Source organism: Salvia splendens, chromosome 6, assembly GCF_004379255.2.
Source record: "Salvia splendens isolate huo1 chromosome 6, SspV2, whole genome shotgun sequence".
Taxonomy (NCBI): domain Eukaryota; kingdom Viridiplantae; phylum Streptophyta; class Magnoliopsida; order Lamiales; family Lamiaceae; genus Salvia; species Salvia splendens.
In genome coordinates this window covers 4624739-4636824 of record NC_056037.1, presented here as the reverse complement: position 1 = coordinate 4636824, position 12086 = coordinate 4624739, and the positions used below count along the sequence as shown (strand labels likewise).

Sequence of the window (12086 nt, the reverse complement as noted above, 5' to 3'; positions counted from 1 at the left end):
GTGTTTTATAGTAGTACTAGTTTTTGCGTACGTAGGAGTATATTTTTTCTTATTCTGAATTTTTTTTATAACAGTTTAAACGGTAACAGTTACATATACATATTGATTTTGATAATAAAGTATGAATAATACGCCACAACCTACATATAAAAAAAGCTAATTATTAGTGGTTTGTTTCATACAATTGTTTCACTAAATGTTCATACAAAAAATGTACAATGAACCTTCATTTAAATATAAATATATATATATATATATAAAAAGTTACATCAGAAGGTATATCAAAACTACATATATAAAGTATAAAAATACCTAAAAAATGAACTTATATTTTTGCTTTAAAAGGAATATTATATACTTTTGTATATAAATACCATTTAATTTTTAAAAATATTCTACTAGGATGAAGAAGTAGTCTCTTCCCTCAACTCAAACAAAATAACAAAATACAAAACAAAAGCTGGGACAAATACACAATGACTGATACATAATGGAGGTTGAGACCCACAAAAAAGATGCAAAATGTATAAAACAAGAAAATGAATAATTTATAGGCCAATTTTACTAAAATTACAACAAACACAAATGCTACAAAGATCATTCTGTCCAAAATGCCACTATTGGGGGAGCATGAATGAGACCAACAAAATGAAATCACATGCCATATCCATGCCCCATACCATATGAATCCATGTAACCAGCATGCTCGTGGTGGCCAAGCCCGTGTGCATGACCATGGTGGCTGTGACCGTGCCCGTGGCCTTGGTCGTGTTGGTGGTCGTTTTTAGCAGTATACTTGTCCTGGGAATGATTAGGGATCGTTTCTTCTACGACTTCTCTGGATGGTTTTGGTAACGAGGACACAAACTCGTAGATGCTCTCAGCTACCTCCTCCGAATTATGTTCCTATAACAGCACAGTTTTTGGTCAAAACTGAAATATCATCAGCAATCAACACAAATACCAAATAAAACAGCTGCAATATCAATAGATGGCATAGAAGAGCTGGGGTTCATTCTCCAACAAAATTCGAAGATGCTAAATTAATATGGCGATTGAGCAGCAATGCTACAGTACACGAGATCAACATCCAAACGTGTCTCAAGTACATTTTGAAATGCATTCTAAAAGTTCTACTCGATCATAAAAGTAGAAATGTAAAGCAACATATGATCAAAAGGATAATACACAAAAATCCAAGCAAGGAAGAGTTGATCAAGATGGATACATGACTTCCAATTTAATCTAAAGGGAATAAAGGGAAGGCAATATAATAGCCCCAAATTCGAGTTTCATTTGTACTCCGTATCAAACAAGGATAAACACAGTCAGAGAGCAAGCCACAAAGAAGGTGGTTATGTAGTGTGATATGAAACATATGAATATGATTTGAGTCTATGGAGGATTGGATGATCAAACAAGTTGTAAATTAATCAATCCATCAAAGTAAATGCCCCCCAAATGACTGTCGAAATCAGATTATGAAATCATTTTTCACTGCATCATGATCCTTCTCAGTGTTTTTGGAATTTAGAAAGGGTGGAATACAATAAAGTTCGAATCATTGATAGCAACACAAGTATTGTAGCAGTAGACAAAAATAAGATGATAATAGGAACAATCATATGCTCTTGCAAATGCAGTGGGAGAGATGATCTATATAGGGAAGCATTGGAAAGTCCAAGTCCAGATGACTAAAACTGTCAAACACACGCAACTAAGGGAATTTAATAGTCAGATACAAGTCAATGATAAGGTTTCAAGCCTATGCACATTACTGGCTGGATCTTTTTGGTTCTCATAAAGTGGCATTTTATCAGATGTCGACGAAGCACATGTTGCAGAGATTATAGGAAAATCAGCATCTTTTCATGCCAACACAATGTTCAAAATATGGTGAAAATTAGAGCTAAAGTAAAGACAGACATTCAGCTTCAAAAACATGACAGGAATCAGAAGCGCCTTAAACAACAAACTTGTGCACATGTCTAAGAATCCATGAAACAAACGGCACCAGTTAAAAACACCACAAAAACTGTCATAAGAGGTATGCAACAACTAGTACGAGAAGGCACAACGATAATAATCTCCCACCTGCATCCATCGCCCACCAGAATGAGTAACAAATTTAGCCTGAAGAAGAGCATCAGCCATTTGCCGCCCCTCAGAGGTCCATTCATCAGACCAGCCACCAGACCAAATCACTTGGAACGGAAGTCCTCTAACACTATCCCGACTACTCCATTCAGACAAATCAAAGCTACAATTCAGCTTCTTCCCCATCCCAACCACAGCACTTGCCCCATCCCTCCCCTTCAACAGAACCCTATGTGCTTCAGCCTCCGCTGCAACAACTGACTTCACACAACACTTTCCAAGAACCATCTCGAACACAAATCTAAATCCCAACACAATTTCCCTCACCACAGGTACACCCACAGCCCAAAGAGGCAACGCCATCCCACTACGAGCACCATCAAGAACAACCACACTCCTAATCAATCCATGATTCTCGGATATCCAGTTGGCACTCAACCCTAATGCGGAATCGTGCAACACCAAATCCACAGGAGCCAGGTCCATCGAATCCACCACTTGCCCTAAAACTCTCCCCATTTCTTCACTCCCCAATTCTATAGGTTTAACTCTCTCCCTCTTCACAACCTTCACCTCATTCTCCACATACCCTTGCTCAACAAGCTGATCAAATCCCCAAAATAAGCCTTTTTCCCTAATCTCCTGATATACATCCCGCATCTTGCTAATTGGATCACTCCCACCTAAACTCTCCTCCATCACAACAACCGACTTATCCGAGAAACCGGATCCCGGGAGATCAATCGCTACAGCGCGCACATTCTTCCTACTGCCTAATTCCCTAACAACATCTTGAAAAGAGAAGGAGCTACAACCTGCGCCGTGGACGATGAGGACGCGGCTGTCTGCGTCGATAGAGCCTTGCTGGATGGAAAAGACTTCAACTTGGGGGTGATTGAGAGCTGTTTGGACCTTGAGGGTGCGGCCATTGGAGTAGTGGCGGCGGAGGAGTGGGGGGAGGCTGAGGAACCAAGTCTTGGGGTCTTGATGGGAGAGGGAGGAGGAGATGAGGACGCAGGAGAGGGTGATTAGGGAGACGAGGAGGGTGAAGTAGAACCAGAAGTGAAATGGGTTCACGGTGGTTTCTGCGGATTTGGATGGTGTTGATGTGGAGGGCGGCGAGGCGGGGTTGTGTGGTTTTGGATTGGATTTGCGGTGGCGGAGCTGCGGTGGTGATTGTGGCTCCTCAGTTATGATGGCCATTGCTGGGCAGCAGGCATGGACTGACAGCAGAGGTCTAGTGGAAGAAAATCTACAGAATAAATGAGGGATTTGTCATAGAAAGTGCGACCATGAGATTTAATCACTTCCTCTTTTTGCACGCGCATAAAGTTTTTAATTTCATATTGCACTACTCTATCAATCCTAACTATTTTTAATAATAGATCATTAATTTTATACTCATTTACATCAGTTATGTGAGTTCCTTATTTATATTTCTTAAAATTCTTATCAAGTAAATTTATTCAACTAATAATCAAATCTCGCAATATTTTTGATATCGAAACATGCTCACTTCCAAATATTGGATGCATAAAACTTAAGATTGCAGTACTCATTCCACAGATAGTATATCAGAAAAGAAGTATGTAATTAAGAATCAATTATCAACCTGTCACATGAATCATTCTTTTTTCCTGAATACGGAAGCACATAATGTGCTAATACAATTTATAGATGATTCAGTATTTCACATCAAATACACAAATAAATGAAATGATAACAACTTATAGATATATTTATAGGAGTATATCCTGCGTAGTATAATGTTTTGACCATTCAAGGATCCGACTTTATGAATGAGTTATTACGAAATTTGGGGAAGTGCTGTCTACAATCTACATCATAACTGTTGTGGAATTAGATTTAATTAATCCATTCCATCAAATTAATTATGCACAACATCATTCATAGCAGGCAGCTGCAACGAATCTACCTAAAAACAAAGGAGAAGATTCACAGGATCGTCACAGAAACATGTTTCCAATCTGAAAAAAAACGAACAATTGAGAAACAATAAGCATCATGCTTATTTCATTCAGACAAAGTTATAGACCACATCAAAATCATAGAGCAAAAACAAGTAGAGGATGACACTTCCAGTCCAATGTGGCACGGGTCATACATTCTTAACGATAAATAGCCACGCTTCTTTCCAGCTATCCCACATAAATAATAGACACACACAGCAAGAATTTGTTTGGACACTATCATGTATAACAAAATACAATGGAGATTTACACACTAATTGTACAAACAAGACAAATAAGAAAGTGCAGGATGAGAGAAATCAAAATCAAAATCAAAATCAATGAATATCTTTTGCTAGCCTCACTGGTTTGTCTTTCAAAAATGCTATGTCACTGCTTGCTGTAGTAATCAGATGGTGGTCTAGTTCCTCCTCTTCGCTTTCTCCTGTTGCATATGATGCACCAGGGTCGGTACCATCTTCTGTTTATAAAACATGTGTTGTAATTGTTATTAGGAATTTAGGACTTGATCAACAATCACGACCCAAACAAACAAAAAGCAAAAAGGACTTGATCTAATCAAATCATCTAATTAAAAGAGCTGCAGTGATGACAAGTCTATTTGAATATATATTAAACAAAATCTAAAACCTGAAGCAACTTCTGGAGCCAGATAGCATGTCACAAAATTTCTATGATGAAGTGTATGTAGTATTCAAGAAATCACTCCAGTTAATTTACACATTTGCTGATAATTGGCTTCTAGCATATCAACAGTTCAGAAAACCATAGGCCTTTGGCTCTTTCCTATGAAGTGATTGAAACTTGAAGAAAAATGAGGTGTCACCAACTAACAAAACTCAAGTATCAGTAAAATTTTACTTCAATTCGGAAAAAGGAGATAAGACTTATCCTCTGGAACCTGTATTGGATCACAAAATTCTAATAGGCAAAAGACCATGGAACAGCAACAGCTAAATCTAAGCCAAAAACAAATTGCTACCAATTTCTAAATATAATATTTACATGACTAAAAATGATTGCCTTGTAGCTCTGTTATTCATGACTAATTTGATAAAGGAATTAGAAATTATCAAAATGAAAGGAAACAATTTCTAATGAATGCATGAACAAAAGATATAATCCAACGTTATTTGGTGATTTATGATTGATAGCAGTGGAGATGCTGGATTTGTCTATTTCCCATAAGTACTATAGCAGTTTATTTATTTTCATTCCTGCGTCATGGGAGTGAAAATAAACTTTTCGGACATTTCAATCTAGTTAACAATAAATGAATTGAATAATAAAGCTCATATACCATCTAGTCTGATCTTATAAAACTTGCCTGAACACATTTCAACATCAGGAAGCTGTGTCACTTGAGTAGCCTGGATACTCTCAGGCAGCAAACAGTTACAGAAAGAGCCTGAAATTAGACATTATGATGTAAGAGTGGAAGGCAGGGGAGGTTTATACATCATTTCAAAATAATTTATTTCAAGCATGTATATGCCATAAGTCTGTTTCTCAAATGGTTAAGTGCTTCATAGGTGTTTGGTTTAAGTAAACTCAATCCAGAACTACTTGGGACCAAGCAAAAATTAAGGAAAAAAAGAAAAAATGGACTTAATGCAGAACTACTTGGGAGTTGAGACCACCAAAACCACAGTTTAGCATGTTAGCAAATTTAAAGTTAATGACCACGTAATATTTTTAACTTTAGTTTTTCTAGTATAAATGTAAAGTCAATGACCACATAATATTTTTACAAAATAGGCTTGCTTCCATGTAAACAAGTCGAGTCAAAAATGGGGTTTCAAAAAATAAAATAATACTCTCTCCATTTCTTCGTGCGCGCGCATGTGTCTTTGTGTGTGTGCGCGTGAGAGAGAGAGAGAGAGTGTGTCTGCGTTTTAATTTGGCTCAGAAAGTCGGAAGTATTCCTAGATATTTGAAAATATATACAGCATACAGTAGATAATACAGAAGACTATACTGATAAAAGGATATCATTTTAACCTAGGACTAGAATCATATTAGACAGCTTAGCTCCATATTGACATAAGAAATATAAGAAAAATCACATGATGCATAAATGTTCTTCATTGGGGTTTCTGAACATAAAAAGCTAATTCCACATAATCCTATTCAACTCTTACCTAATCGTGCCAATCGATTAACCCACCCAGGTATAGGTTTTCCAGTGAGTTGTTGACAAACTTCTTCAGTGAAATGATTGCAATTCTTAGATATTAGATTGTATGTGTCACCATGATAGTCGCTGGAGAGATGTTCCATAAATGACCGAAATTCTGAACGAGACATGTTGGTACTTCCCAGATGGATAGCTCGTCTAAAGATAAAACCAGGGCAACCTCTGGGTTCAACCTCAAACACTCCACTTGTTGGGTACTCATGAGCTCCAAATCCATATTCCAGATCATGTGCTATTTCATAAAATTGAGAAAACAGATTACAAAAGACAGTTAACTACAACAGGAAGAGAAACTAAGTAAGAGATACATCACATAAATACGACAAAACTAACAGGTCAAGACGTCATTACAAATGGCATGACAGTTAACTACAACAGGAAGAGAAACTATCTAAGAGATACATCACATAAATACGACAAAACTAACAGGTCAAGACGTCATTACAAATGGCATGTCCTGTGTCAAAATTTTAAAAAAAAAAGACAAAAAAAAAGGCTGAGCAGTTTCACTGCCAATGTTACACTTTGGATACCGAACGAAACAAGATTGAGCAAATTGGTTGATTTGTTGATTGGTTAATTTATAAATGCAAACTGAATCGTGAAGCAGCAATTTTAGTCATGCAGAATATATACTCATGATTGTAGAGTTATGGTAGACGAATACGACTATCGTATATAAGCCTCTTCTAAATTCAAGAGGTTGTAAATAATGGAGCAAATGATATCTATCAATTATCATCAGCAAAATTTTACATAAAGCGCAAGCACTTGACCTAGTCTAGGCTGTCTAGCAGTGAATGTTCCTTCTCTGTTGTCAGTGTCCAGCTAAAACTGGAATATGCAAATTATCATTATCACTCAGCTATCACAAGAGATGAATAGATCTTTGTATAAATATCCCAAAAACATGGTTAAACTATGCTGCTCCTGTTTTTGGCTAAGTTAACAATGTTTCCTATTGATATCAGATTAATTAACCAAATAGTAACAGATTACCAGTATTACAAATTATGCAGAACAATGTAAACACATAGACATGATAAACTGTTCATCCATTAAGCATAAAATGTTATAAGGCACAGTTGGTCATACCTTCAATGCCGGAATGAAAAATTCCACATCCAAACCAATAAAGATAGTTGTTTATGGGAGTGAGATCATATATATTTAGGTAAATCGGCGACTGACTTTTCTCCGAGTTGTGCTCCCTTGGTGAACTATCTGAGCTCGTAGAAATCGGAAACAATCGCATTGTATCAATCACCTCCACCACACCAGAAAATGCTCCAGACTACACGTATATCAATATGTATATCCACACTTGTTTGGTAAATCTCAAGAGCTCAGCAGAACTCCACTATCCCTGGCGAGATAGTATAAAATTAGGGATGCAATTATATTAGGTCGTCAGCAAATTCACTTCAATTGCAAATAAATCACACGAACATTGCTGGTTTTCACGCAATCTATAGATCAGTGGTATTGTAAAAACAGAGTTCGATTCACAACCAAAAATCTCCTTAAAAAAATCAAAATGGTGATTAGGCGATTTGTGCGACTAGGGCTAATGTGCACAGTTTCCACATACCTTCAATGGAGCCACATGCCAGTGCGATGAATTCGTGAACACATAAAGCTGTATATATGAAAATCTAGAGAGAGAAGTTACAGAAATTTGAAGGGAAATTCGCAGATGTGATGTTTGGGATGATTACAGCTTCGCAATCCCATGATGGAGGAGAGAGAGAGGTTGATAATTAAAAAGGCTTTTTTTAAAACAATTATTTAGTTCAATTTTGACTACTTTTATAACTCAAATTATTAATAAATGAGATTTATATTTTATAACTCGAGTACAACTGTGGATTTTATCATCCGAATTAAGATCATGTTTTAACATATTATTCAAATTTTCTTGGTATTTAATGGTAAAAATATTTATCATCATTTTACCATATTATTCCAAATTTTTTGGTATTTAATGATAAAAATATTTTTCATCCGAATTAATTTCATGTTTTGCCATGTTATTCCAATTTTATTGGCATTTAAAATTTCAACAATTTTTCATGTGAATTTGTTGTGCATAGGGCGTTGAAATTGTTGTGAATATTTTGGGAATATGTTGTGAGTATTATTTAAGAATAATATGTTAATATGTTATGAATATTATTTAAGAAGTGTTACCCGACTATCCAAATTTGTCAAGGAACATGATTTCCTAAGCTAGCGCTGAAACTCGACGTTACATTTTGAACCATACATACACAATAAGGATTTCACATGATGATGATACAAACAGACTTTGGAAATATATACTATTTCGATATACAAGTGCAGCAAAAAAATTAGTATATGAAGCAAGAACACTTTATCTTGAAATGACTTTCATGAAACGACTGAACGAGGAGAAGATGCCTGCTGCTTGATCAAACAGAGATGCTCCATTCTCTGACTTATCTTGTCCACCAAAAATAATCTGCCCAAATTCACCAAAAACCAACACACATCACCATTATATTCTGCTTTTCACTATAGCATTAGCAATTCACTTATCATCACAGAAAAGAACAAGAGGAAGCCACTGTTTTATTATATGATCGGTTTCGGTTTTTGACATGGGAGAGAAACCAACCTCGAGATCCTCTATATCAGGACGTCGTATCAATTCCTCAGCGAGCAGATACCTGTTGGGTCTCTCCTTATCATCATAAAAAACCTTCCACATCCTGATCAAAAAAAGAGTATAGTATCCCCATTCAATTGACACCAGAATAATTGTTCATTATCTTTGAATAATAATTTTAAGGTTAGAGCTATTAGAATAAAATTGAAGTTTCACTGACATATGCTATATTGTGCTAACTCTTTTAGTGTAAATACTAGACCATAAGTTAAAGCATCATAAAATTATCACGGCCTCTCATAATTTTTGTGGATACATCATACAAGGGTTTTAACATGAAGATCTATTCCATGGAATTGTTAAAAGCTTACCCAGGGTAACATCTAAATACGGCACCTGTTGGAAGAGGCTTCATTGAGTAGACAGTTGTAAATGTGCTGTAGAGAAATCATGCATGAGTACCAAAATATAAACAACTTCTGACTGCCAACTCCAAACAGAACCATATCAGGGTGACAAAGAAAGACGGCCAAAAAGACTAAAAGTACCTTAAAAAGTTTCGTCGTAACTGGCGAACGTTGATCCCAACTCCAACATCCTCACTAATAAGGCGGGGGTTCCACATGATAAGAGGCCTAGGCTAACAAAATATGGGAACCTAGTCTTAGTTGAGTGCAGTATGCTAGAATCAGTTTAAGCTTGGTTCAAAACCATGGAAGAGAATCAGATCAGTACTGGATCATCTGAGAGCTCAGATGCGACCTTTTCAACATATGATAACATCTGATAGTCGGGAACCACCATCACGATAATCTCGTCTTCACTGCTCACAGGCTTCCGGTCACCTAGACTGGATAATTAACTGGAATCACATAACGATAGAGACACATCAAGAGTATAAGAGGGAAGTATAGGTGTGCTGTTACAGTACTTTTAATTTAAGTTCGCCACTCACTTCTTCATGCCAAGACTAATGACCCTTCATTATTGATATGTTGAATATTTAAGTTATCTTGGCTAGAACTCTTCTTCTTTTCATGAATCAACAGAATGCATAAGCACTGCGGGTAATCAATGTTTCAAGGCCCTTTGATTATCTTTAAAAGCCAATCAGAAAAATAAACAATGATTTACGTTTCACTTTAAACTGAATCAAATGGATAGTTATGACGGCCCAACCTAAGAAGCTGCAACCAGATTCAAGGACTCAACCGAGCTTCATAGCAAACGGAGTTTCCCATGATGATAAAATAAATACTAAATGCTTGTGCACTATCTACCTGGAGAAACCAAATTCAGCATCTTTCCACTGATACTTTAGCAGTGCAGCAGCACCAGCATCTGGAAATATGGCTTTAACTCTCTGAACACAGAAATTATACTTCTCAGTTTGAAAATTTTACTAGAATAAACTAGGAGAAAGTGGCACATGGAAGAAAGAAAAAATACTCCACAACACGGTTGGTTATGCAAACAAAACAAGGCACAAAAAAATATTAAGAAGCAGAAGAATGACCATAGCAAAACATTAGCTCAAATATATTCAAGGACATGGATATCTGGTATATAGATCCTATAAATATATCTACTAGTCAGCTATGAGCTTTCGCTCACTTAAGTCTAAAGCACTTATGGTTATCCACATTTATATGTATATATATGTACCTAAGCATGTACACATGGAGAAAAGTGCATATAAAGTTCACCCATATGTACATCTACGTGGATATAATTCGGTGCAGACTAACAAAGATTGTAACCATGACCATGTGAATTTCAGGATTCGTACACATGACAAACCAACCTGGCCCCCTGTTTCTTCAATAAGTGTTTCCAAGAAGATCTTTGAAAGCCCCCAAAGCTCAGCTTGTGCTCCTTCGTCGTCAAGAAACTGCAACTGTGGAATTAGAAGCTCCACCTACAGCGTAAAATAGAATCGCATGGAAGATTGTTACCGATGAAAATTCATACAAGTATAAAATGAATCAGCACATGATGCTCATGGATGTGAGTAGTTGCTCAATCTCTAGTGCCCTTGGACTGAAAAACATTCTGCCAAATGAACAACAGATCCCCAAGCCCCTTTTCATATTAGCAGTAGAAGAAACAAGTAAGAAAACATCCAAAGATCTCTTGAGTTCCAGTTTACAATCCATTTTATGTGAAGAAATAATTCGCTAAAGATCAGTCTCCAAGCAATCTTTCAGTGGATCTGCATCAGTATCACTACTATTCAAGCATTTACTAAGCCTAACGACACAGCTATAATTTGATTATGTAATTATGTTCATATTATGCATAAGAGCAACATAGAAACTCCTTTGAATGAATTAGCCTAAAACATCCTCATCCATCACTTAAGTCGATAAGCAATTCCATTGAAAGTTCCTCAATGACTTACTATGGCTCTTAGTCCTCCCGCAGAAACAAACTGCGCACTTGCTTGGCCCGACTGGCGAACTGCACCCTCCAAATCAGAAGGAAGGCAACTGAAAAACACGATTAAGCGAATGTTGACCTAAAATCACACTTAACTAACAAATTATGCAACAACTTAGATACTATTAGAATTATACTAGTTGACGAGCAAATGGGAACGAGAGCGCACCTGTCATCCTCTTCTTCGGAAATTTGAAATTGCGGTGGATCCTCGCCGGGCTCGACGCCATCATCGCCTTGAAACTTGTCGAACTTGGCACGTGTGAGCGTGAGTCGTTGGGTTTTGGGGAAGGCAGGAGTGATGGAGAAATGAGAGGTGGAGGGGAGTCTGGGAAGTGAGGGGAGGTGAGTGTAAGCAGCAATGGTTGAAATTGAGAAGGTAGCAGAAGCCATCTTCTATCTCCTTCTTCTCCGTCCTCAACTGCTTCAGAAAGTAGAGATAGAATTAGAATCCTGTGTGCAATCTTGCAAGTAGCTAACGGTAAATCATGCCAATCATATTATGCCACGTTACATCTGACCGTAAAAAAACCTTATTAATATTGCTAAGAACAATTACTATTAATTCTATACTCTTAACATTGAGCAGTTGAGCTTAATTGGGTTAATTTATTTTCTACTATAATTTATATAAAAATAAAATGAATGTTAATTTACTTTTTAATTAAATAGTAGACGAAAACCGCTATCTCCAATTTAATTAATTCATTATTTCATTGTCATCTACAAATTA

General features: G+C 36.6%; 3 protein-coding genes across 3 annotated transcripts; all 3 read right to left on the bottom strand.

Annotated features, from left to right (window-relative positions):
* Nucleotides 1-497: 497 nt before the first annotated feature.
* LOC121808046 (protein AUXIN RESPONSE 4-like) lies at nt 498-3965 on the bottom strand. The gene is made up of 2 exons (XM_042208381.1): nt 2095-3965; nt 498-906 (listed from the first exon to the last, which is right to left on the bottom strand). The coding sequence occupies exons 1-2, from the start codon at nt 3298-3300 to the stop codon at nt 655-657; spliced, it is 1458 nt and encodes a 485-aa protein (XP_042064315.1). The 5' UTR covers nt 3301-3965; the 3' UTR covers nt 498-654.
* Nucleotides 3966-4194: 229 nt separating this feature from the next.
* LOC121808047 (deSI-like protein At4g17486) lies at nt 4195-8057 on the bottom strand. Its single transcript, XM_042208382.1, has 5 exons — nt 7877-8057; nt 7381-7651; nt 6230-6517; nt 5416-5496; nt 4195-4548 (listed from the first exon to the last, which is right to left on the bottom strand). The coding sequence occupies exons 2-5, from the start codon at nt 7538-7540 to the stop codon at nt 4406-4408; spliced, it is 672 nt and encodes a 223-aa protein (XP_042064316.1). The 5' UTR covers nt 7541-7651; nt 7877-8057; the 3' UTR covers nt 4195-4405.
* A 448-nt stretch (nt 8058-8505) lies between these two features.
* On the bottom strand, nt 8506-11820 carry LOC121806383. Its single transcript, XM_042206400.1, has 9 exons — nt 11523-11820; nt 11316-11403; nt 10719-10832; nt 10195-10277; nt 9650-9764; nt 9463-9554; nt 9286-9351; nt 8924-9017; nt 8506-8767 (listed from the first exon to the last, which is right to left on the bottom strand). Exons 1-9 carry the CDS (start codon nt 11744-11746, stop codon nt 8660-8662), a joined length of 984 nt encoding a protein of 327 aa, XP_042062334.1. The 5' UTR covers nt 11747-11820; the 3' UTR covers nt 8506-8659.
* Nucleotides 11821-12086: the final 266 nt, after the last annotated feature.

Coding starts and splice junctions, on each gene's coding strand:
- LOC121806383 (XM_042206400.1), bottom strand. CDS start 11,746: ATGGCTTCTGCTACCTTCTCAATTTCAACCATTGCTGCTTACACTCAC. Junction 9,352..9,462: donor TTACGACGAAACTTTTTAAG/GTACTTTTAGTC, acceptor ATTTCTCTACAG/CACATTTACAACTGTCTACT. Junction 8,768..8,923: donor CTGATATAGAGGATCTCGAG/GTTGGTTTCTCT, acceptor GAATTTGGGCAG/ATTATTTTTGGTGGACAAGA.
- LOC121808046 (XM_042208381.1), bottom strand. CDS start 3,300: ATGGCCATCATAACTGAGGAGCCACAATCACCACCGCAGCTCCGCCAC. Junction 907..2,094: donor CTGGTGGGCGATGGATGCAG/GTGGGAGATTAT, acceptor GTGCTGTTATAG/GAACATAATTCGGAGGAGGT.
- LOC121808047 (XM_042208382.1), bottom strand. CDS start 7,540: ATGCGATTGTTTCCGATTTCTACGAGCTCAGATAGTTCACCAAGGGAG. Junction 6,518..7,380: donor TTTTCATTCCGGCATTGAAG/GTATGACCAACT, acceptor TTTATGAAATAG/CACATGATCTGGAATATGGA. Junction 4,549..5,415: donor TGATGTTGAAATGTGTTCAG/GCAAGTTTTATA, acceptor TTTTATAAACAG/AAGATGGTACCGACCCTGGT.